The 24044-nt window shown below is 31.4% G+C and overlaps 3 protein-coding genes across 3 annotated transcripts; 1 reads left to right on the top strand and 2 right to left on the bottom strand.

Annotated features, from left to right (window-relative positions):
* Positions 1-301: 301 nt before the first annotated feature.
* On the bottom strand, positions 302-4079 carry LOC105800824 (4-coumarate--CoA ligase-like 9). The gene is made up of 6 exons (XM_012632169.2): positions 2920-4079; positions 2219-2408; positions 1769-1914; positions 1631-1698; positions 644-746; positions 302-520 (listed from the first exon to the last, which is right to left on the bottom strand). The coding sequence occupies exons 1-6, from the start codon at positions 3958-3960 to the stop codon at positions 395-397; spliced, it is 1674 nt and encodes a 557-aa protein (XP_012487623.1). The 5' UTR covers positions 3961-4079; the 3' UTR covers positions 302-394.
* Positions 4080-9312: 5233 nt separating this feature from the next.
* Positions 9313-14328, bottom strand: LOC105800823 (uncharacterized). The gene is made up of 8 exons (XM_012632168.2): positions 13605-14328; positions 12392-12559; positions 12088-12189; positions 11894-11995; positions 11658-11777; positions 11042-11179; positions 10572-10865; positions 9313-9749 (listed from the first exon to the last, which is right to left on the bottom strand). The coding sequence occupies exons 1-8, from the start codon at positions 14100-14102 to the stop codon at positions 9465-9467; spliced, it is 1707 nt and encodes a 568-aa protein (XP_012487622.1). The 5' UTR covers positions 14103-14328; the 3' UTR covers positions 9313-9464.
* A 6316-nt stretch (positions 14329-20644) lies between these two features.
* On the top strand, positions 20645-22481 carry LOC105800821 (GRAS family protein RAD1). The gene has a single exon (XM_012632167.2). It carries the CDS (start codon positions 20671-20673, stop codon positions 22240-22242), a length of 1572 nt encoding a protein of 523 aa, XP_012487621.1. The 5' UTR covers positions 20645-20670; the 3' UTR covers positions 22243-22481.
* The last annotated feature ends 1563 nt before the right edge of the window (positions 22482-24044 follow it).

The following is a 24044-nucleotide window of genomic DNA, read 5'->3' as shown; positions in this document are numbered from 1 at the left end:
TTGACTCCTGATCCCAAAAATGCCTTCTTTCATCGGAGACGACAACCTTGGTCCCCCCACAACGGCATAAACACAGGGAAAGGTAAGATCTGGTTTCTCCTTTTTTGATTTTATATTTATTTTCTTTTTGAAATGCAAGTAAAGGGAAAAAAAATAAAAAGGGCAGAAAAATAAAAGAATAAAAAGACTATTAATATTTATTTGAGTTTTGTTACTATTTTTTCATTTTTTATTTTCGGTTTCTGTTTTGGACTCGGACAAATTGAGCCTATTATAGTTAGTTGCTTCTCAAATGCAAAGATGAAAAAAGCAATAATCTCCCTTTCATAAGGCAGCTTTTGTACCAAGAAATGAGAGTTCATAAGGTTTCGTACACACATACAAACATACATATTTATAATTTAGACAAACCAGCAGATAAAGAATGATGAACCAGCTCCCTCCTCAAGATCTTTCCCGCTGGAGATTTTGGGATTGAATCGATAAAATTAACTCGTCGGATCTTCTTGTACGGTGCAACCTGCGAGAGAATAAAACCATTTCCTAAAATTAGGTTGCCATAATATAGAGGATTAAGAAGCCTAAGGCTAATTCCCTCTTGTTATTTTAGCAAAATAAAAATAAAAATAAAAATAAAACATACCTGTTTCGCGATGTAATACATGATTTGAGCTTCACTGATACTACTTCCAGGCTGTCTCACTATATAGGCCATAGGTATCTGCCCGGCTTCGTCATCAGGGTACCTAGTTTCAAACATATCAAATTCATATGTTCGAGTAACTACAACATAAAATTAAACTAGTGTATATAATAGATAAAAACTACACATGGCATACGTGTATGATAGAACTAGATATTCATATATTATAATTGCACATGGTGAAATTCTAACCTGACTCAAAACCTCCTCCATTAACCAGCAATGCCAATACCTCATAAGCAACACCTCAATTAAAAGACAAAAAGGATCATATTTCCATAGTTACATCTAGAATGCATCAAATACAGAACTGGACTCTTCAAGGTTTCCAAAACTAATCAAACTGATCAAATCACCGGTTCAATTAAATATATCATTAAAAAATTATAAAAAATAAAAATTATTAATAATCTGGTTAAACCACCTAGTTCAACTGATTTTTACCCGATTCAACCAGTTTGTATTAATTCCTGGGTCAACCGATTTAATGTCCTTCTTCAGGCTGATATCTTGACCAATTTCCAATAAAACTGACAGGTTTGATTCGGTTCAAACAACCTTAAGACTCTCCCTTATGAATTACTCGGATATGAGCATATCTTCAGATGATCATGTTTCGTTTTTATTTATAAATTGTTTGTGCAATTGAACAATTATATTCTCATACCTATATCCAAATATGCTTCGAAAATTTCAAAAGATTAATGAAAAATCAAAATAACATAACTATCAATTATTCCCAAAACTTAATCATCGAGGCAGATTTGAACTGAGATGTAAATCATTCTCAAGAAAAATGAGAAAACAATGTAAAACTACGTTAGTCGGATGCGTCTCATACGAGTATATTTTTTTCCCTACATTTTCAGATTTGGTTATAGATGATAGGCTAAGTAAAAGTCGGAGCAACATAAATACGATACATACGGAATGACGGCTGCATCAGAGATTTCGGGATGGGAATGAAGTAAATGTTCCAATTCAGCTGGAGGGACCTGCAGATAAAAAATGAGATTGTTTTAGTCATTAAAGGATGATAGAGCAAACATCATTTATATGATTCACCTGATATGCCTTGTATTTGATCAATTCTTTTAATCTATCTACGATGTAGAGAAACCCTTGTGAGTCAAAATAACATATGTCCCCGGTTTTTAACCACCCTTCCGAATCCATGGTTTCCGCGGTTGCCTTTTCGTCCCCTATGTAACCTAGGTTTTCAGACACCAAACATAATTTTAGTTAGCATTGTCATTAAAAAAATTAAATTAATCTTTTTAAAGATTAATGACTAAATTTAACTTTAAAAAAATTAAAAATTTAATTAATAACAAATTTAATTATTAAAAACTAAATTTATTATAACTTTTCATTTTTTATGTCAACTAATGTATGTAATGTTAAGTTACTTTTATAAGCCTAAAGATTATGAAAAAACAAGTACTTTTCATAAACCTAATTTCCACAATAGCCATTCCTAACACTAGAAAATAAAAGGCAACAAAAAGTAAATACCTTTCATTACTGTTGGCCCTCGCAACCATAGTTCCCCTCTCTGCCCAGGAGGCAAGGCTTCTCCGGTCACTGGATCAACTATCTTGGCTTCCGTATTTTCAGAAAGGCGGCCGACTGTCCCGTACCGAGCTGCCTCCTCGGGCCCTATCACCCTGGCAGCTCCTCCTCCCGTCTCGGTCAGCCCATAACCCTTAAGCACAAACAAAAACGAATCAAAATAAGAATTTAAACCCCTAAACTTGTGCCTGAACTAACTCATGGCTGGTATTAACAATCACCTTTAGTGCATCACCAGAGGGTTGGATACGAATCAATTGATTGTAAACGAAATTAAAAGCACAAGTTTCATGTAACATTTTCGTAGGTCTTATATAATGCAAGACTATGATTGGATAATTACTACATAAAGCATCACCTAATTATGGGAAAATTTACATAAAATCCACCGCTTAAATGCACAAATTTCAACCAATATTATAAGAAGTCACTTGGAGAGACAATCACGAGTGAAAGTAAAAGGAGGAGGAGTTATATTGCATTTTCTCAAAGAACAAATTCGCTAGATGGAAGAGAAAATTTCATTTTTAATTTCATCTATTTTCGCTATTAATTTAATAAAATTATCAAGTGGTTGCTGTTTCCTTACTGTTATGAAAGGTGAATGTGCATATGATGTTATTAAGTAGTTGCAGTTTCCTTACTTGAACAAGCTCCACGGCGGGGAATTTCTCCTTGAACCGCTCAGCAACCTCCTTGCCAAGCGGAGCGCCGCCACTTCCGAGCATCAGAAGCGAGCTGATGTCATACTTGATAGTCAAATCTGATTTAGTTAACGCCAGGACGAGCGGCGGCGAAACTGGCATGTACGTTACCTTGTACTTCTCTATCGCTCTCAACATTCCCTCAAATTCAAATCTCTCGGTGAAAACCGCCGTTTCTCCCATCGAAAACGCCCTCGCTAGCATGAAGAACCCGAACACATGAAACAAAGGCACCGTGAAAAACGATACCGGGTGCGGTGGATCTGGACCCTTTTGGGGATGTCGTATGTGGTAAAACCCGGCGATCAACGCGATTAGATTCCGGTGACTCAGCATCACGCCTTTGACTCGGCCGGTGGTCCCCGAAGAATAAAGGACCGCCGCCGTGTCATGCTGGCTCACCTGGACTCGGCTAATGACGTCAGGATCCACATTTCGTTCGGATAAGAACGAAATGAACTCGGGCGAGTCGAGGAGGATTGTTCCGTGTTTGAGAGACGGAAGCTTGGAAGAGGTCGTCGAGGTGGCGAAGGCAATAACCGGTTTACTGAGTTGAACCTGGTGAGCTATCTCCGAGTCGGAACTGAGTGGGTTGGCAGGAGTAATAACGATTCCTAATGACATAAGAGCGAAATAAAGCAAGGGGACATGAAGAGAAGGCGGGGAGAGGATCAAAGCGACGTCGTTTCCGGAAAGGAAATAATTCTTCCGCAGACAGTGAGCGAGGGAGTGGAACTGAGCAATAAATTCGGAGTACGAAAGGCTGTCGCCTTTAGTAGCATTGATGATGAAAGTAGTGTCGCCGCAGCCGGTGGTGACGGTGGAGGAGCGGAGGAGAGAAAGAGTATATTGTGGGAGGGAGAGAGGCTGATAAGGTGGTGGAAGAGGTACTTCCGGCCTGAGACTGTGAAAGGTTCTCGTTTGAGAACAAAAGCCGGTGGCCGGATCAATCGACTGGCAGTGGTTGGCTGATTCCGCCATGGGATATGACAATTATGTTAGCTCTTTCAGCTTTGCCTTTTAAGCATATGTGGTTAGCATGTTTCAGTGCAGACAATAGTCGCATCAAAAGGACGACGATAAGATGATTGGGATATACGAATTGTTCAAATAAATATAAATATATGTTGTCGTGCATCACTATTTTTTTCTTTTTTTATATTACTTTTCTCATTTATGAAGATAACATGAAGTACGGGTTTGTTGGGCCGAATTTTATATTGATTAGTGATTACGGGTATTTGATTTACAGTAAGAAAAGAAATTAAAACATATGAATTTAAAATATATAAAGTAATTTTTCTTTCCTTTGTTCTCTTTGCTCTTAGTTAATTAAACCACTAAATATAAAAATAAATTAAATTAAAAAAAAAAGAAGCAACCAAGACACAGTCTCACAAAATTTTTGTTAGCCTATCTTCGAAATTCTCTTACTTGGATTATAAATGCATCTTCATCATATCTAGACAGCATAGGCCATATATTATTTTCATTTTTTTAATGATGAAATGGTGAGTTTCTAAAGCAAGATATGGCACATAGGCAAATGGTAGAAATATTAGCCTAAAGATCACTGCAGAAAGAATCAATCTTAGGCCCATGTAATTAAGGCCACATTTTAAACACGAGATCCAGCGAAGAAAAAAAATCGACGAAAATCAAGTCAACTTACCTAAAAACGAAAAATATAGGAAAATATCAAAGAAAGAAAATGAAAAAAAAATAGAGAGAGAGGGTAATTTTATTTTAAAATTTAGATTCTGTCCAGATTAGTCAAGGAGGAAGTTGTAATGTAATATTACGAATGGTTCGACGAAATCTAAATATCGTGATCTCATTTCGGAATATATCATTATGTAAACGTCTCCGAAAAGTTATTACATATATGGTAATTATTTTTACATATATGAAGAACAAGGAAAAGATAGGAGTTACTTAATAATTGAATTTAGAAATTATGTTAATTGAAGATTTAATATAAATTTTTATGCCAACAATTTTTTAGTTGAGAGAAAAAATTATATTGTAGATATAAGTGTTTCGATTTAATCTCAAGCAACCTCAATCTTTTACGTCAATTATAAAAATAATATTTTAATTTAATAATTTTAAAGAGTGTGATTTTTTTGTAAAATATTTTTAATTATTTTATTTTTAAATTTTAAAAATATAGATATCGTTGAAGCCAATAGCCAAGCTATCGGGTTCGAGCACATATAAATGTAGAAATAATATTTTAAATTTAAAAGGAAAAATCATAAGATAATATTGGATTTAAGTAAAAGATACGGGTAAAATGAAAATATTGAAAGATAAGGTACCGAGACAAAGAGTAAAGGACACATCTCGATTTTTTCATATTAATTTTATTTTAAATTTTAATAAAATAAATTTTATTTTATGATTTTGAATATTATTTGACAATTTATTTTATAAATACCTCTAAAATACAATAATTTTCAATTTCACTATTTTAAATATAAAATATTTATTTTTATATCGCAAAATAAATAAAAATAAAAATCGAATGTAGGATATAACTCCAAAAAGAAGAGGTAAGTTTGAGTCAGACTCAATTCATATATTATAAAATGAAATAGGGTCAATGAATTCAATCACTTAGCCTTGTTTCAATTGCTTGCGCAAGTGGATGGATGATGTTGATGGATGCTTTTAATGTCTGTTACATGTAACCAAAAAAAAAAGTCTTATTTCACATTTGTTGTAAGGAAATCTATTTTACTTGCCCGAAAATAAAACAAAGCATTTATTTTACTAATTCTGTGCAGTCAATGGTGCTTGTGGTAGAGGCAGCATCAATTGTTCGTATTTTAATCTTTTGTTCGTATTTTTTTTTTAGATTTTATTACTTTTAAAAAATATATTATTGTCTAATTTTATTATTTTATATTATTTTAGTACATTATGTTTGAAATGTATTAATTTAGTGTGTTATTTAAATAAATTAAAAAAACCTTTATTTCAAATTTTTTGTTCGTATTTTTCAGATTTTATTATTTTCAATAAATATATATTATTTTACATTATTTTAGTACATCATGTTTGAAATGTATTAATTTACTGTGTTTTTAAATAAATTTAAAAAACCCTTATTTCGACCTTTTGTTCATATTTTTTCCCGAGTTTATTACTTTAAAAAATACTATTTTCTAATTTTATTATTTTACATTATTTTAGTACATTATGTTTGAAATGTATTCATTTAGTGTGTTTTTAAATAAATTAAAAAATACCCTTATTTCGACCCTTTATTCGTATTTTTTCGGATTTTATTACTTTTAATAAAATATATTATTTTGTATTTTATTATTTCACATTATTTTAGCACATTATGTTTGAAATGTATTAATTAATTGTGTTTTTAAATAAATTTAGTAAAAACCCTTATTTCGACCTTTTGTTCGTATTTTTTACGCTAATTTTATTACTTTTAAAAATATACTATTTTCTAATTTTATTATTTTACATTATTTTAGTATATTATATTTGAAATGTATTAATTAATTGTGTTTTTAAATAAATTTAGTAAAAACCCTTATTTCGGCCATTTGTTCATATTTTTTTTTCGATTTTTATTACTTTCAATAAAAAATACACTAAATTAATACATTTCAAACATAATGTACTAAAATAATGTAAAATAATAAAATTAGAAAATAGTATTTTTTTTAAAGTAATAAAATCCGGGAAAAAAACGAACAAAGGGCCGAAATACGAACAATTGGTGCCGCCTCTGCCACAGGCACCAAAGGTGCCGCCTGTGGTAGGCCCTTCTTTCAGGTTTTTTTTTTAACTGTTTTTTTTGTACCATTTTAGTAAATAAAAAAAAGTTATACTATTTTAGTTTTTATTTTATTTTATTGTATTATTTTTATAAAATACCCAATAAAAAAAATGAAAGAAGCTTCTAGTGACCCCCCTAATTCTATATATACTCTTCATTTTCACAAAAAGGTTTTCATCCCTCACATTCCATCTTTTTTCTTCCCTTATTGTCTTCCTTCTTTTCATTTTGCAATTCAAAATGGTGAAAACAAAGAAGGATGAAAATGTAGCAATAACAATGTTGCTTTCCCTGAGAAGAAATAATGTTGTTGTCGAAGAAACTGCCACAACGCCGATTGTTCATGGAGAACTCTTAGAAGCCTCAGAAACGCCGACGGTCCATGCAGAAGCCATAAAAGCGTCGACGGACCATGCAAAAGCCGCAGAAGCGCCATTGTCCATCTTAGAAGCTGAAGCCTTGACTATCCATCTGAAGCCCATGAAGCGCCATTGTCCATGCAAAAGCCGCAGAAGCGCCGACAATTGAGGAAGCGTTGTGGCAAGCTTTGAAGGAAGCCAGAGGTGATGGTATGATCAGAGGTGATGAGATAAAAAAAACTAGTAGGAAAAGGTTTTGAGCGCAGTGAGGTGATAAATTTGGTTAGCACAAGCTTGGATGGAAAACTCGCTCCTGGTGGACATGATAAGTTCAGGAGATCGAGAAAATCAAAGAAGGCTTTTTGTATTTGGTTGGAGAGTTCAAGTTCATGTCCATCAGGAGCGAGTTTCTCTCCAACCAAATACGAAAATTCTGCTTTGATTTTCTCGATCTCCTGAACTTGCCATGTCCACCAGGAGCGAGTTTCCCGTCCAAGCTTGTGCCAACCAAATTTATCAGCTCACTGTGCTCAAAACCCTCAAAACCTTTTCCTACTAGTTCTTTTATCACATCACCTCTGATCATACCATCTGCTCCGGCTTCTTTTAAAGCTTGCCAGAACGCTTCCTCAATTGTCGGCGCTTCTGCGGCTATTGCATGGACAGTCGGTGCTTCTGCGGCTTCGGAATGGACAGTCGGCTCTTTTACAGCTTCTGCATGGACAATCGGTGCTTCTGCGACTTCTGCATGAACAGTCGGTGCTTCTGCGGCTTCTCATGGTCCGTCTGTGCTTCTGTGGCTTCTGCGACCAAGAAGTTAACACGATGAAGAGTCTGAGCAACATGGGTTATACTGATGTGAAAAAGTTTATGCTCTATGCAGATGGAGAAGACAGTGGATATCAACGAGAACAATCAATTTATGGAAGATCTAGAGATGCTTATTACGACCAATGATGACACTTTGCCTAATTTCATGGAGGAGACTTGCCCAAGTCATTCTCAAAATGAGTTGGGAAGTTTCAAACTCCGGGGAGTAAGTAATCCCCTCGAACAACTAGGTTTATACATGAAGCTACGACGACGATGAAGATTAACCTCCTCAAAGTGCTCCAGAAACAGTAAATGATGTCAATGAAGGTGAAATTGATTGAATTGTTTTCTCCGTGTGCTTATCGAGTCGAATCTAACTGCATTCCTGCAAAATTATGTCCTCGATAGAACATTTTTTGACACTGTAAGCGAAAAATTGTCTATTCTATATACCTAAATACAGGAATTAGGATCCAAGCTGTTATTTGTTCAGTTAGTAATCTTTTTATTTGGGTTGAGTAGACTTTTCTTTTGTTTAGGGGTTAACTTGTGGGTTTATGAAGCTCTGCTTGTGTGTGTGTGTATGTGTATGTGTATGTATATGTAGGGCTTATATTTTGTGATGCTTTTAGGTTAGGTTTGTATTTATTGGAATCTTTGTGCTAACAATAAATATCGTTTAGTTGTGGGTTTATTTAACGATTTGTTTTGGGGCTGTTTTATTTAACGCTTTGTTTTGGGGCATGAATTTCGTAATTTTGTTTCCTAGTGCTTACTTACATTGGTGAGCTCGGAATGGTCAATTAATTCTTGTAACTTGTTAAAATTTGATCTTTACACGCCACTTACAAGTGGTACATCATTTATCATTATTTAATTATTTTATTAATTATGTTAATTTTGTACAAATTTATTAAAAATTCTTTTTATTTTTAGTGTTAAAATTGACCTTTACATCAAATAACACCTCACGTATCACTACTTAATTATTCCATTAATCACGTTAATTTTTAACCATACAAAATAATTATTTTTAATAGAAATAATAAATTTGTTATTTAATAAGAAGTTAATTTACTTATTGGATACATAATCTAGCCTTTATTTTTAATAGTATATTTTAATAGTAATCATATGAATTAAAAGGTTGTCCAAAAGTGAGAGAGCTTATATTGGGCAGTGGATGGACGCAATATAAATATTTTTATTTCAAAAATCAACATTTATACTAATATTTTATGCTTTTAAGTGAAACAAAATAAAACTTTTACAAAATAATAATAATGTGTAGGACAAAAATACAAATCACCTTATCCAACATTAGGAAACTTGTTGAAAGATTTTGACCGAAAAAAATTGTTGAAATGAATTTTCAGTAACAAATTTCCTATTAACATTCTTTAAAAAATAATTTCATCCAAACAGAAACCCTTATTAAATAATAATAAATTACAAAATTACTATTGTAGTCTAAAAATTTAGAAAGAAAAAAAGATTTGTGATTGTAACTAAAAGAACATGTGGTTACAAAGTAAAAGCTTCCCCGAATTAATTCCATGTCGTTGGCTCCACATTTCAAGTAGAAAATCTTCGTCACTGCCAGTGTTTATATAATCATCCAAATCCAACTTCATCATCATCTTATTTGAAGAAGAGGTGGTCTGGCTTTGGTAATTTCCACTTCCAAATGAAACATTTTGTGAAGGAGTACAATCACTAAATTCTGGGCTCCAACTCCCTCGGCTGCTGCTGTTGGTCAATTGATCGCTTAGATCTTGCCCACTCACTGCTTCCTATATCATCACAATGCAACACATATATAAATCCATATACATAGAAACGCTAGAGATGAAATTAGGTATTCATCCACAAATTTTGAAATATCTGATATCTGAATTCTGGTTATTATCCACTTTCTATCCGAATCTACCTTTGATTTAGATATTATTACCGTCGATAAATCTGTTAAACTAAAATTTTAAACATAGAAACATAAAATTAAAATATAAAGACAAATTTAACCCTACTCTTTTCTTTTTTTTTTTTTTGAATTACTTCGGCTCCCAACCTTCAACTAGTCGAATTACTTTGTTGACTGAATTATTTAAAATTTTAATAACATTGACAAGATAGCATGCTTGACGGTCTACATATACTTCAATATTGAGATGAATAATTTTTCCAACTTCTTTGAAATTTGTTGATTTTTTAAATTTATTATTGTGCCTAGGATTTAACCAGGTCTAAACAAGTTAAAAGATCGATGTTACTCAATCTAGGATTGTTGGACATGGGTATATGTTTATCCTCATGCTCAAATTAGAAAACTGACCGAAGGTGGATGTTAAACATAGATAATTCAGAAAAAAAATTTGTAGGGTTAAGAGTAACATTAAAATTTAAATCAAATTCGAATACCTGAATCCGTTATATAAGTATAATGGATTGTAATAAAAAATTTGAATATCCAACACTATTTGAAGAAAAGCCAAAGGAAATTTGGATATTTCTAATATCCAAATTCAGAAATTATCCGAATTTGCCAAAAAACAGATTGAATAGTGTTGGATATTCAGCTTTTTACTATGAACTACCATTGTAGGGCATAAAATTACCTGAGAAATACTGCATTTATTCTCGCAAGATAACGGAGAAACATCGTTAGAAGTCTCCCATTGTAACCAAGGCAGCAGTACACCATCCATTTCAACAGGGACAGATTTAAACACTGCTGGATTCTGGAAAATTGGTGTCTTTGTTATTCCCCCTATGCTTGAACTGGTAGTATCACTCCTGTCCCCATCTAATGATGAAATATCTGTATCTTCAACATTAGAAATGAAATCCTCGATATATTTTTCAGCCTCCTCAGTCAACTGTCGGGACATCCTATATCTGTCATTGCTCCTCTGGGAAATAATTTGTATGTTGATTAAACAATCAAAAGAAAGATCAAATCACCTTTACTACATCAAGGAACATCAGAATCTAGTGGATTTAACAAAGAAAATGGTGCGGACTCAAAAATAGCCATATAGATTACGAAGTCATGCATAATTGCAGTGAGTGTAAGGGGAATTTGTACCTTTCGGGCTCGTCCTGGTTTCTCAACAATAGAGCTCTTCGGTTCAGGAAGCAATTCTTTGACAATTTTAGAGAGCTCTCTCCCATGCTGCTCCTCCAATAGAATCTCAGCCAATAAATCTTGTCTTCGCTTCTCCGACTGTCAAATCAAAAAATAAAATCAATCACTAATGTTTCCATTATGAGATGCAGAGCTTCAATCAAGGGAATAAATTCATCAAAGACTAGAGTAAACAATTAATACATATTAATAATCATCAGCTCGTTAAGCATAAAACACCATAAACCATGTTAACATGCATGAAAAGTACCATGGAAAGCTAGTTATCCTTTTTCATCAAAAGCATCTTAAACGCAACCTTATTTTGATTTTCAATATAGAGTAAAAATCCGGAAGAAAGATAGGTTCAGGGTTATCATAAACCAAGAGTGCTAACCAAGAACCAATACATCTTCAAAAAAAAAAAAACTATAAAGTTCACCGTATAAAATATAAATAGTTTAAGACTAAAGATGCCAAAAGAACAGGCAACTCAACACTATTGTACCAATGACCATAATCATCACATAAATGGTAAATACTGCACCACAGAATGTTGATGATAATGACTTTATACCTTTTCCAATTTTGTTGTGCACTTCCTTCTAGCTGTAGAAATAGCCTGAATAATGTCAGAATTGTCAGGTTGCAAGGTATCAACGTTTGCTATGCCAGAGTTCTTTGTTTTGACCATTGACTGCATAAACCAAGATGCCATCCAACAAGTTTAGCATACAATTTATGAAGCAAATTCTGCTCCAGTAGGAGGGAATAAAGTATTAAACACATTGACCAGAACATAAAATTACAGACTTGTTCAAGTTGTGTCTTGATCTCTTCCACAGCATGTCTAAGCTCTTTACGCATTGCGGCATATAATCCACCATTCACATCATCCCCAATGGGGTGGTCTCCCTAGCGGGTGGGAAATACAAAAGTAAAAGATTTACCAAAATATCTCCTAGAGGTTATTACACAATTGTTTTTTTTTTAAAGAGAAGAGCAACCTTTTTCTGTGCATATACAGCTTTTATTGTCCTCTCCGCCCCATTTTTATTGGAAAGTGCAGCATCCCTCCCTTCATCATCAGTTATGGCAGAAGAGTGACTCTGATTTCATGTATGTATAAATTTCATTAAGCTAACGAAATAAATTTGACATAAATGAGCCTGAAAGATTCTAAAAGATATCTAGGTATAGTAAGGATTAACCCAACTACTAAATAGAACCCTTATATAGAAATTCCACACAACTAAATGGTGATAGTAGAAGTTAGAATGATACATTTTCGAAGAGATAAAGAATGCTTACAGAGTAGCCATCGTGATACTTTAAGTCCTTCTGGCTGAGAGATCTTCTTAAGCCTTGTCTATTATTTGAAGCTGTTGGCTTATGAGTGGAGGATAACTGATTGTTTCCACCAATGGAACTCTTCATGCTAGCACGGTTGCTTGGGTTCTGCAACTGATCTAGATCACTCTACAAATTTTAGGAACCACAAAAGCATACACATCAACAAGTTAGTATTTGATTATTATTCCTTGCACAATGAAAAAAATAATAGGTTTTATTGAAGCCAATCTAACCATTCAAGTTGGCCAAGTGGGTACATTGCTATCTATTATCAATGACACTTCACCTTTAATATTACTAAAAGAAAATAAACATATTTGACATGCAAAAATTCTAAAGTTCCTCATTTACTTTCATCAAATGCAACACAATATACCTAAGCTGATTAAAGATGACCTGTATTCAAATATAGAAAATGATTTGTCATCCAAGTCAAGAACATCTGAACTATGTACTCAGATTTGTCATCCATAAAAGAAATGCCATTGGATGAACTTAAAAATTTCGGAACATAGCAATGACAATTGCAATACCATAAAGAGTTTGATAATTATTGGATACTTAAAAGAGAAACCAGATGTCCTTATTAAATACTCCCACATTTTTCTCATTTTGGACAATGTATTTAAACTTCAACTAAGCAACGCCAATAAGGAGGTGGTACAAGTGCATGCCACAAACGGTAAAAATTTTAGTTGGCTTGTGCACGTAATTTGATCTTTGAGTCCAAATTAAGCAAACATCAAGCACAAAACAAGCAGATAGTTAAGTCTAGTCACCGGATAATGTCTCATTGCAATATTAGAATTGATAGTTTAAACTACCTGGTAGGTCCACTTATTATAAGCTCTGAAGAGCTAATTAGACCCTCTACTATCAAAGTGAGAAATTTAACGTTATACAGATAATTTGGAAGCAACAGAGAGAATATTTTAGATGGCGGTAACTTTGAATGTTAAGAAAGACTGATTAGTCTTTTAAAGTTATGTTGAAAAAAAAAATCAAAAATCAACATTCTTTAAAATTACATTGTTCACTTTTATAATAAATTAACTAATTTGCTTAGTTTAACCATGTTTATACAAACTAAAGAATTCATCTAAATAATGAATTCATGCACAAGAATAAAAACAACAGTAATGGAGAGTGAGGAACTGAAAAGAAATAGTACCTCAGAATCACTAATTTGATACCGAACAACGGAGACAGATCTTCTCCTCCTGGAACTAGCAGTGTCCGAAGTAAACCGTCCTCCAGCACCATTATTTACAACACTACCCCTGGATCCTTGCCTGGACACCGACCTTCCTCTTCTCTGAGCCACACTCTCTCCTCCTCCTCCTCCTTTACCATTGCGTGGTGTGACGTCATCCATCCGAGAAACCGAACGGCCTCGGAGGGAGGAATCAAAGAGCTCGACAGCGAGATCGTCGAGACTAATCTCCGGGAACCCCGATCCCCTGACTGTATTCACAAACCTACCCCTGCTCCTCGGAGCCGGAGTAGGCTCATCGTCATCGTCGCCGACTCCAGGAATCCGACGGGAAAATCTGCTGAGGCTCCTGGCGCGGCGGTGGCCGGAGGAAGAGCGATTGGAGGAAGAAGAGTCACCGGGAGAGTTAGCGAGGGAAGCCCTCCTGGTAGTTGACTTGAAAGCTGAAGTTGCCATTGAGAAAACAAGAGGCAGAGAGAGAGAGGAGTGACTGAATGGGGGAATTTATTCGGGATTTAGAGAAGAAGAAAACTTATGATTTTGGAGCATTTAATTTTGAATCGAGAAAATTTAAAACGTACGCAAAAACAGATACAGCTAAACCAGGACCAGGAGGAGCCGCAGAGGAGAAAATGATTTTGAAATAATGGGGAGATTGGCGGAGAGATCGAAATTTGAGGAAATTTGAAATATAGAGGTGTAAAAATAGAAAATAGACACTTAATCGTAATTATTTATTTTTATTCTGATTGAATTGTAAGGATCTTTATATTTGCTATGGTAATTTATTAGTAGTTTTTAATTCACAAAAAAATATTTTTTTAAATTATAAAAATACATTAATACTAAATATATACGCTAGTTTATGAAATTTCCTTGAATTTTAGAATCTTTTAAAGTTTTTATAATTTTTAGTGATTTTTGTATTTTTAAAATATATAAAATTTCGTGGAACTTTTATATTTCATGTATTTATATAAAGTTTATATATTTTAAAAATAAACAGAATCAAAGTGAAATTAATAAAATATATAAATAGGTTGAAGGTTAAATTTATCATTATTTAAATTAAAAATTAATGCACATTTTTATTGTTCAATAAAGGAAAATATGGGTAATCATTTTTAACTGTTAAGTGACAAAAATATTTATCCATAATTAGGTGATTATTTGTGTAAATTTATCAATTTACAAATATCTAATTTATTTTTCAATGATTATACTAAATAACCCATCTTTTTGCTTTAAAATATTAAAAATAAGTTTATATTAACATACATATTATAATGAAATTTTAAATATAAATATGTTAGGACAAATTTCAAAATAATACATGAAAATTAATTGTAGTTCAAATATATACATGAAACTTTAATTTTAATTTAATCATACATATTTAAAGAAATAAATACATTAATTTTTATATGGAATAAATATAATTATTTATATGCAATATATAAACATAAAATGATGATATATCAATAATTATATTAATAATTTATGAGAATTGGATAAAATAAAATTTTCAAATGCAAAATTACATAAAATTAAAATTTGTGTATAAATTTACACATTAAACTAAAATTCATATGATATATCCTTTTAAATTATTTAAATTTAAGCTAATATTTAAAATGCACAAAACTAAAATTCGTATATATATAGTTAAAAATCTTCCCTCTCTGCCCGACTCAAGCCACTTGAGCATAGCATAAGAATAGCTTTTGTTTATAATTGATGTATTTTTTTCAAAATTAAGGTATCTATCATGATAGTAATATTTTTATTAATTAATGCATTGCAAATATTATTGTTTTAAAAATAATAATTGGTTACTAAAATTAAATTATATAAACTACAACGAAATGCAATGATAAAAACATATCAATAATTATATAAATATATAAAACTAAAATCCAATCATATATGCATGAAAAGGGAAAAAAACTACATAGTACAAACGTAATAAAAGCAGCATAAAGAAACATCCAACCCAAATAAAAATAAAACTTATATCAACATATTAAATTTTAAATACTTTTATAAAACTTAAATAAGGAAAGAAATCATACAAACAGATACACAATTACCTCCCTTTAATGGCAATGTTGATTCCATAAAAGCAGTCGGGCCTTTTTCTTTTTTCTTTCATTTTTAGTCCATGTAATTGTAATGATATAATATGTAATAATCATATTTTATCCGGATCAAGTCCAATTAATGTTTCAATTAAGTTTTAATTATATGTGTGTGTGAGGTTGAAATTTTTAATTTTATGATTCCACAACCCAATTTTGTTTTTCTTTCTCTATTTCAATAATGCAAATTTTAAATTTATATTTTAAAATATAATTTCATAGGAGATCGATTGCACCTATGAAAAAAATTATAATCTTAATAAAAATTCGATGTCTTAAAATTAAATTTAATGTGTTTTCAAATATTATCAAATTAACTTATGGTAAAAATGGTTTTGACATAATACTTTGAAGTTATTTGGGCCAAAAAGATTAAATATGACCGAAAAATTCAAAGTGATAAGTCATCACATTAATAAAAACTAAAAAAAGCGATCAAGATCGAGAATAAGTGTTGCCTTATACCAATATATAAAGATTAATATAAAATTTATGGGCTTGAGTAAAGTATTTTCAAATTACATTTTGCTCCCTTTACTCAAAAAGGGTAATTTAGTTCAAACTTGTCATTGTACATTAACAAAAGGTATATGTGACACATCACATGTAATTATCTAATTATTCTTCTAGTTACATAAGTTTTAACAAAATAAATTTTGATATGTTATATAGGAATTATTTTACTTATTTTTGAATAAAATAAACAAAATGCAGTATAATTCTTAATACATATGTTCAATACATAAACTTTCATGATACTTTTACCACATTAACCAATTTTAAAAATATATTTTATATTAATATTAATATTAATATTTTTATAATTAGAATTAAATAATTTTTATTACTTTTATTTCTTAAATTCAATCCAAACCCGACCCACATCTACCATACTACCTCTAAAGCATAGGCCTTCGATGTTTTAAGGGACCAAAGAGTTTTAAACATTTGAGGCTGTGAATCATTTATAAAAGCTTTATCCACCTTGGCCATGCACTGTTTTCATCACGAGTCCCTTATTCAAATAAGTTGATATACATTTATCAAAGGCTTTTTTAAGTACGGGACACCATCCCTCATTTTCACATGATATTCACTTATCACCTTTTTCCATAAAATGTATAGTTTTATTCATTAAAAAAGAGAGGAAATTTTATTAAATAAGATAAAATTTAAATATAAAATAAGATATATCTATACTATTTAAGTATAAAATAAAAATTTAAAATATCCTCACACTGTGAGATTTGATTAAGGATATCATAAATTTTAATATTTCAAATTTACCATATCAATTGAAAACCTTAATTATCTTTTACATATTTTTTAATAAATATATATTACATTTTTTCACTTGTAGTTACGGCACGATTTAATTTATATTTTAGATAAATAACAAATTACACATAAAATTTAATTTAATTTTATTATGATCTCATACATGATTGGATTTTAATTTAATTTAATTTTAACATATGGCTAACATTGCTGTTGCTATGACATCATTTTTATGTTTGTTTATTATATATCAAACAATTATATCTATTGAACATATGTATCTTGATTTACAATTGAGTCAAGTCTATACTTTATATATATAATTATACCAAATCAAAATCCAATACTATATGAGTTGTAAGTTAATGAGAAATTTTGAAAATTGTCTCTATAAATTTGGAGACCTCCAAATTATGGGTCATATTTTAAATTGACCCATAAACTTTTAAAATATCTTAATTGAATCCTCATCTTAGAGTATTGTACTTGATTAAGTTATTCTCTCGATTTAGCTATATATTAACATTAACGTTAAGTACTAATGAATTTAATGAGATTATATTTTATTTATGTATGAATAATAAATATTTGCAAATATATCATATTTAAATTCACATTTAACACTAAAATAGATAGATACTATTAAAATAATAATTTATAGAAACCAACCTTGTACTAAAACACGCCAGATGCCTTAGAGAACACCATATTTAAATTTTCTTTTATATAATTTAATTTGGGGTGGGGGACAAAGCCATTGACGATGAATATTTTGTAGAATATGTGTTGTTCTAGTTCTTCGGCTATACATAGTATGGTTTTTTACATTTATTTAAACGATTATATTTTATCAGAATATAAATCTTATACAAATATTTTAAAAATAAAGAGTCTCATAATTTGTTATTTCAACTATGTGAGTATATATATTTTCCAAGAGTTCCATATATTTAGAGTTTTTAAGTATCAAAGCTACATAGGTATGTTCATATATGTAATTAGATATGGATGTTGGTGAGGATTTCTTCCTTTTAGGAGAAGATTATGAATTGTCATTTGCATAAAGTCCGTAGACTTTTTAATCACGGTGAATTTAGAATTTTTTTATAGAGTAAAATGAAATTTTAAAATTTTAAAAGGTTAAAATATAATTTTATCATATATTAATATATGATTGTATTGTTTTTGAAGGGTTTAATATTTTTTTTTGGGGGAAACTTAAGTGCAATTTAACCACATATTAATTTATTATTTAAATATTTCTTGAAGGATTGCATAGCAAATTTTCAATTTTGTGGAGACTAAGACCCTTGTATGCCCTTTTAAATTTGCCCTTGCTCTAAACACACTTAGTATTGTCGTTGGTTAGGATTTGGCCTCTTAACTCTACAAAGAGCCCGAAAAAGTTGCCAAACATATGGTGAAAGCGCCTTGTGGAGTATTTGAGAAGGTGGACCCATATATGCGCACATAATCACCCTTTTAAAGAAATATAAACAAATAGACTTCGAGAGGTTTAAACCCATACCCTATAACAAAATGTAGGGCAATTTTGAGTAATTACACTACTATTTAAAGCTAGCATCTTATATATTATTCCGACTTTAATGTGAGTATCAAAACATATATATACAAGGGATAGGCAGGGTTTTCCTTTAATGATAAAATTTTCATTTACTCCATTAAAACTTTTAAAATTACAAATTAATGTAATAGTAAAACTACAATTTTAACTCTAATTTTTAAAATTTATTTTAATTCCTCTAAAACAATTTTTAAACTTTACAGATGATTAAACATATATATCCAATTAATATTTATATATTTAAAGAGCTGTAATATGAATATCAAATACGAATGCCTCAAAAATTTGAAGAGTTTTATTTGAACATAGAAAATATGGCAGCATTGGTGATATCAAACAAGATTATTGATGAAATGCAGTCAATTCAATTGCAAAAGTTAAATGAAAAAAGTTCAATAGACCAATAATAGTGAGTTATTAGCAGCGTAAAGGGCTCTAAGACCTCCTTATTCAATTAATATATTATAGTTGTTCCTTTCATTTCAATGTTCTCAAGAGCCGGCACAAAAAAAAAAAAACATATTATTGTAAGACCTGCATTTTTACTCTCAATAGGGGGACATGTTTTTCACATTTTAACAAAATCGAACGACAATATATAGCTTCCCATCTAAGTATATATCTTGTTGCATTGTCACGTATATACGAATGATATATGAGTATATATTTGATAAAGGATAAATTTAAAATTATTATTATATTAAAAAAGTGTTTTTAGTATTTATCAAAGGAAGTTCTTTATACTGCACATAAGTTGTGGATGTTTTCTAAATTTTAAAATTTTAGTTATATCAAATGATAGTTATTAAATTTTAATTTTATTTGATAAATATATTATCACATATTTAATATCATGTCAGCTTGTTATTTTCTCATAATATTCACAAAAAGTAACATCTTTTACTTAATTGATTTAAGACTATCTTTAAGTCACAATTGAAATTTCAAAATTCAAAAACATAAACACTGAAAATGATCCATATAGACTAAATTTGTAACTTATATATAATATATGGCTAATATCAGATTTTGATTTAGACAAATTAAGCTATTATTGTTTGGGTTGGAATTGAAAATTAAAAATAAAAAAATTACAAAAATTAAAACTGACCAAATTAGATTATAGAACTAAATCCACGACTTATGTATACTACATGACTAATAGCATAATTTGATTATTAAACTATTATCGTTTGGGTTAAAACTGAAATTTTAAAATTCAACAATTTCAATAATTAAAATTAACCAAATTAGATTATAGGGATTAAATCAACAACTTATTATATTACATGTACTAATAGCATAATTTGAGCAAACAACTTTGTTAAGTAAGAAAAGTAAAAAGTCAAAGAGAATATGTAGGACTGCAGAAAATGACATTTACCACGACTAAATTCATGGTTACCACCTAGAGTGGAAGTTTAGACAAGTTTATTGATTACATCCAAAATGTTGGGAAGCCAAGAGGCAAGGTAATTGTTGAAATATTTATTCTCTAAATTTGATTTTTTTTCAATTTTGACTCTTAATTTTTTATTTACAATAATCAAGACAGAAATTTTATTTTTACATTAATCCTTAAATATCACAGAAATTTTTTAAAAAATTTATCCAATTAATGTCATTTCAATTTTTTTAGGAAAAAATTATTTTTTAAATAACTATATGTTACAATATTAGAGTATTATATTATCACATGGATAAAAGATAGAAAAAATTGTCAAGTTCTAGGACTAATATGATAAAAAAGTTGAAGGATTAAATTGATAAAATTGTCAAAGTTTTGGACCAAATGTTGATTTACCCTTCTTTTATTTTATGTCTGTCTGAGTTTAAGTAGTGCATGCTCTGAAAACGCCAATCAGATTTGTCCGAATTATTGCATGAAAATCTCGATGATAACGCTTTTACAAGAAAAACCCATAGCATAGGTTTCTTATTTAAAGCATCGAAGCTTTGTCTTAGGGTCTTTCAGAGCTTTGTTGAAGATATTTTAGAAAAAAAAAAAGAAGAAAAAACAACAATGTCTCATGGTTTCTTGCCAAATGAGTTTCAAAAGTCAGATAAGATCGATGAAGTGATCGGTCTCGATCTTACGCTTTCCGCCATGGGCATGACTTTCTGTTCTCACCGTTTTATGCCTTTAATTGTGGACAACGATGATAATAACTGGAGCCGCCGGTTTTTTGAAGAAGAAACCAGAGATAATAAGAGGCTGAAACGAACTATTAACGGCGGAAACAGCGACGGCGGGATGAGCAGGAACGGCAGCAATGGTAGTTTGAGTAGTTTGTCAAGTCTTCATTTCAGAGACCATATATTGACTTACAGTAAAAGATACCTTGCTGCTGAGGCAGTAGAAGAGGCGGCGGCTGCTGCGGCAGCGATGGCAGCCGGTTATGAAGAAAATGGAATCGAAGAAGACGAAACGGCATACGGGATGAGGCTAGTTCAGCTTCTCATCGCTTGTGCCGAAGCGGTGGCTTGCCGCGACAAGTCCCATGCCTCGGCGTTACTATCGGAGCTTCGCGCCAATGCCTTAGTGTTCGGCTCGTCGTTCCAGAGGGTGGCGTCGTGTTTCGTTCAAGGATTGGCGGACCGTCTCGCTTCGGTTCAACCACCAGGGACGGCGGTCGGCCGTGTCCAGCTGCCGCCGGTAATGAACATAATGGACATCATGTCGGATTCCGACAAGAAACAAGAAGCTTTCCGCCTTGTTTACGAGATTTGCCCGCACATAAAATTCGGTCACTTCGTAGCTAATTTAGCTATATTGGAAGCCTTTGAGGGAGAGAGTTTGGTCCACGTAGTGGACCTAGGGATGACCCTTGGTTTACCACAAGGTCACCAATGGCGTCACCTTATTCAAAGCCTCGCCGCCATACGTGGCGGCGCTGGCAAACCACACTGTACACGTCTCCGTATAACCGCCGTCGGTCTCTGCGTAGACCGATTCGACGTTATCGGAAAAGACCTTAAAACCTACGCAAAATCCATGGGAATCAACCTGGAATTCAACATCGTCGAAAGCAATTTAGAGAATCTAAAGCCTGAAAATATCAAAGTTTCCGATGATGAAGTCCTTGTCGTTAACAGCATTCTTCAACTTCATTGCGTCGTTAAAGAAAGTAGGGGGGCTTTAAACTCAGTTCTTCAAATGATCCATGAGCTTTCCCCTAAGCTTTTAGTACTCGTCGAGCAAGATTCAAGCCATAATGGGCCTTTTTTTCTCGGAAGATTCATGGAAGCACTCCATTATTACTCTGCAATCTTCGATTCACTCGACGCAATGTTACCCAAATACGACACCAGGCGAGCCAAAATGGAACAGTTTTACTTTGCCGAAGAGATTAAGAACATCGTGAGTTGCGAGGGAGCTGATCGGGTCGAACGGCACGAGAGGGTCGACCAGTGGCGAAGACGAATGAGCCGAGCAGGGTTCCAAGCTACACCATTGAGGTTGATGAGTCAAGCCAAGCAATGGCTTGGGAACAATAAGGTTTGCGAAGGTTATACTGTTGTGGAAGATAAAGGGTGTTTGGTTCTTGGTTGGAATGCCAAGCCCATTGTTGCAGTTTCTTGCTGGAAATGCTAAGGAACAAGGACAAAAACACCATGGATGAGAGATGCTCACTACTTGTTTGTTTAAATTCCAATAAGACAATATTTCCAGTAGTGAAAATGGAATGGTTATTGTAAACCATGTTTGTGATTTTATGCTTTTAAGAACTTTGTTGCAGATGAATGAACAGCTACGATGGCTGTTGAAACTTGAACCTGTTCGCACTATGATTGAACAGAATTGAAATAAAGACAAATAAATGTGTGTTTTTGTATGTGTAATAGTAAACTGGATTTTTCATTTGTAATTAAACGATTCGATTCATTTTTTTCAGTGATTAGACTTTAATTTGTTTGATTTTATTAAGAACAAGGTTAATTAATCATACGTCCTCAATCTATGGCTTAATTTGAAAATTGATCTTAATCTTTAAGATGTTTTAGTTAAGTCCTCATAATATTAATATTGTATCATTAACCTAAACTTTAATTATTAGCTCAAATTTGGACTTGAATATATTTAAAACACATAGATGATATTTTAAATACATTCATTATCGCATAACTTAGATACGTCATTTAAAAAAAAAAATCCTAAATTTTAATTGGAGTTGTTGATAGTTTTTCTATATGCCCCCTAAGATGGGTTAATTCTATGTATTTATATGATACTGTCACTGTTCATAAATGTGACATGCTAAGTAGGTTTCTGTGCATGATCGCACGTACCCTACCTTAGGGTTAGCACGTGTATACTTGAAGTGGGTTCGCATACACAAAGTTCACACCATGTGTAGGCAAACTCATATTACGTATTACATGTCCTCATATTGGGCTTGCCTATACTACGAATGGTTACTAAACTATTCAAATATTTTTATTTAAGTTTTAATCTTTTAATTTTAAAAAGTTAAAAAATATATATCTAATTTCACTAAATTATCAATAAATATACGTTTTAAAAGGTAGCAAAACGGTTGCTGAGCTGTCCAAAAGTTTTCATTTAAATTAATAGGTTGTTAAAATCGTTGCTATATGACCTTCTTTGTTTGCACTGCCTGCCTCAATCAAAAACTCTTCTTTCCATTCTCTTTTACAGTTAGTTTTTTTTCTCTTAATAAAATAATTTTAAATGTTACGAGTCAATGAACCAAAATATAAATAATGTTATATATTGTCTTTGACACAAATCTTTAGATCAAATTGGAATTAAGACATATTTTTTCTTGTAGATATATACTAATCTATTGTATCGACTATTGAATTGTCGTTTCAAATTCGCTAACCAATTTTTTTTATAAAAATAACCTTAACAATTTAGTAACTTAAATAAATTTTTTTTAAATAATTCAAAATTTTAAATTAAACCTTTTGAATTGTTAAAAAAATTTAAAGGGTAAAATGGATCAACTAAGAAAATGTTATCGGTAGTGATTTTTATTATTTTTTAAATCTTACCCATTTTTGTTTTGTCAAATTCCACAGACCAAATTAAGGCCGGCAAATCACTATGTCCGATAACTTGAGTTTGATTCGTTACGAACAATGAGGTTTTGTTTTTGGATGCATAGAACAATGACTGATTAAATTGTTTTTCTTTTTTGAGAAACTAAATAAATTATTTTATTGAATACTAAATTTAAGGTACACAATGCAAAAGACTAGAAGGAATTTTGAATTTTAAAAGTGTTTTTGTCATTTTTTTTTTGTTCTTCTTGGAGACTTGTACTTATAGTCAAAGTTTTCATTTTTCAGAATTTTGGATTTAATTTAATTATTTTTATTGTTAATTTCAAATATTAACATCTAACAATTTTGAATTCCAATTACAACATT

The sequence above is a fragment of the Gossypium raimondii genome, chromosome 9, assembly GCF_025698545.1.
Source record: "Gossypium raimondii isolate GPD5lz chromosome 9, ASM2569854v1, whole genome shotgun sequence".
Taxonomy (NCBI): Eukaryota; Viridiplantae; Streptophyta; class Magnoliopsida; order Malvales; family Malvaceae; genus Gossypium; species Gossypium raimondii.
The sequence above is the reverse complement of the archived record's forward strand: the minus strand, read 5'-3'. Positions and strand labels throughout refer to the sequence as shown.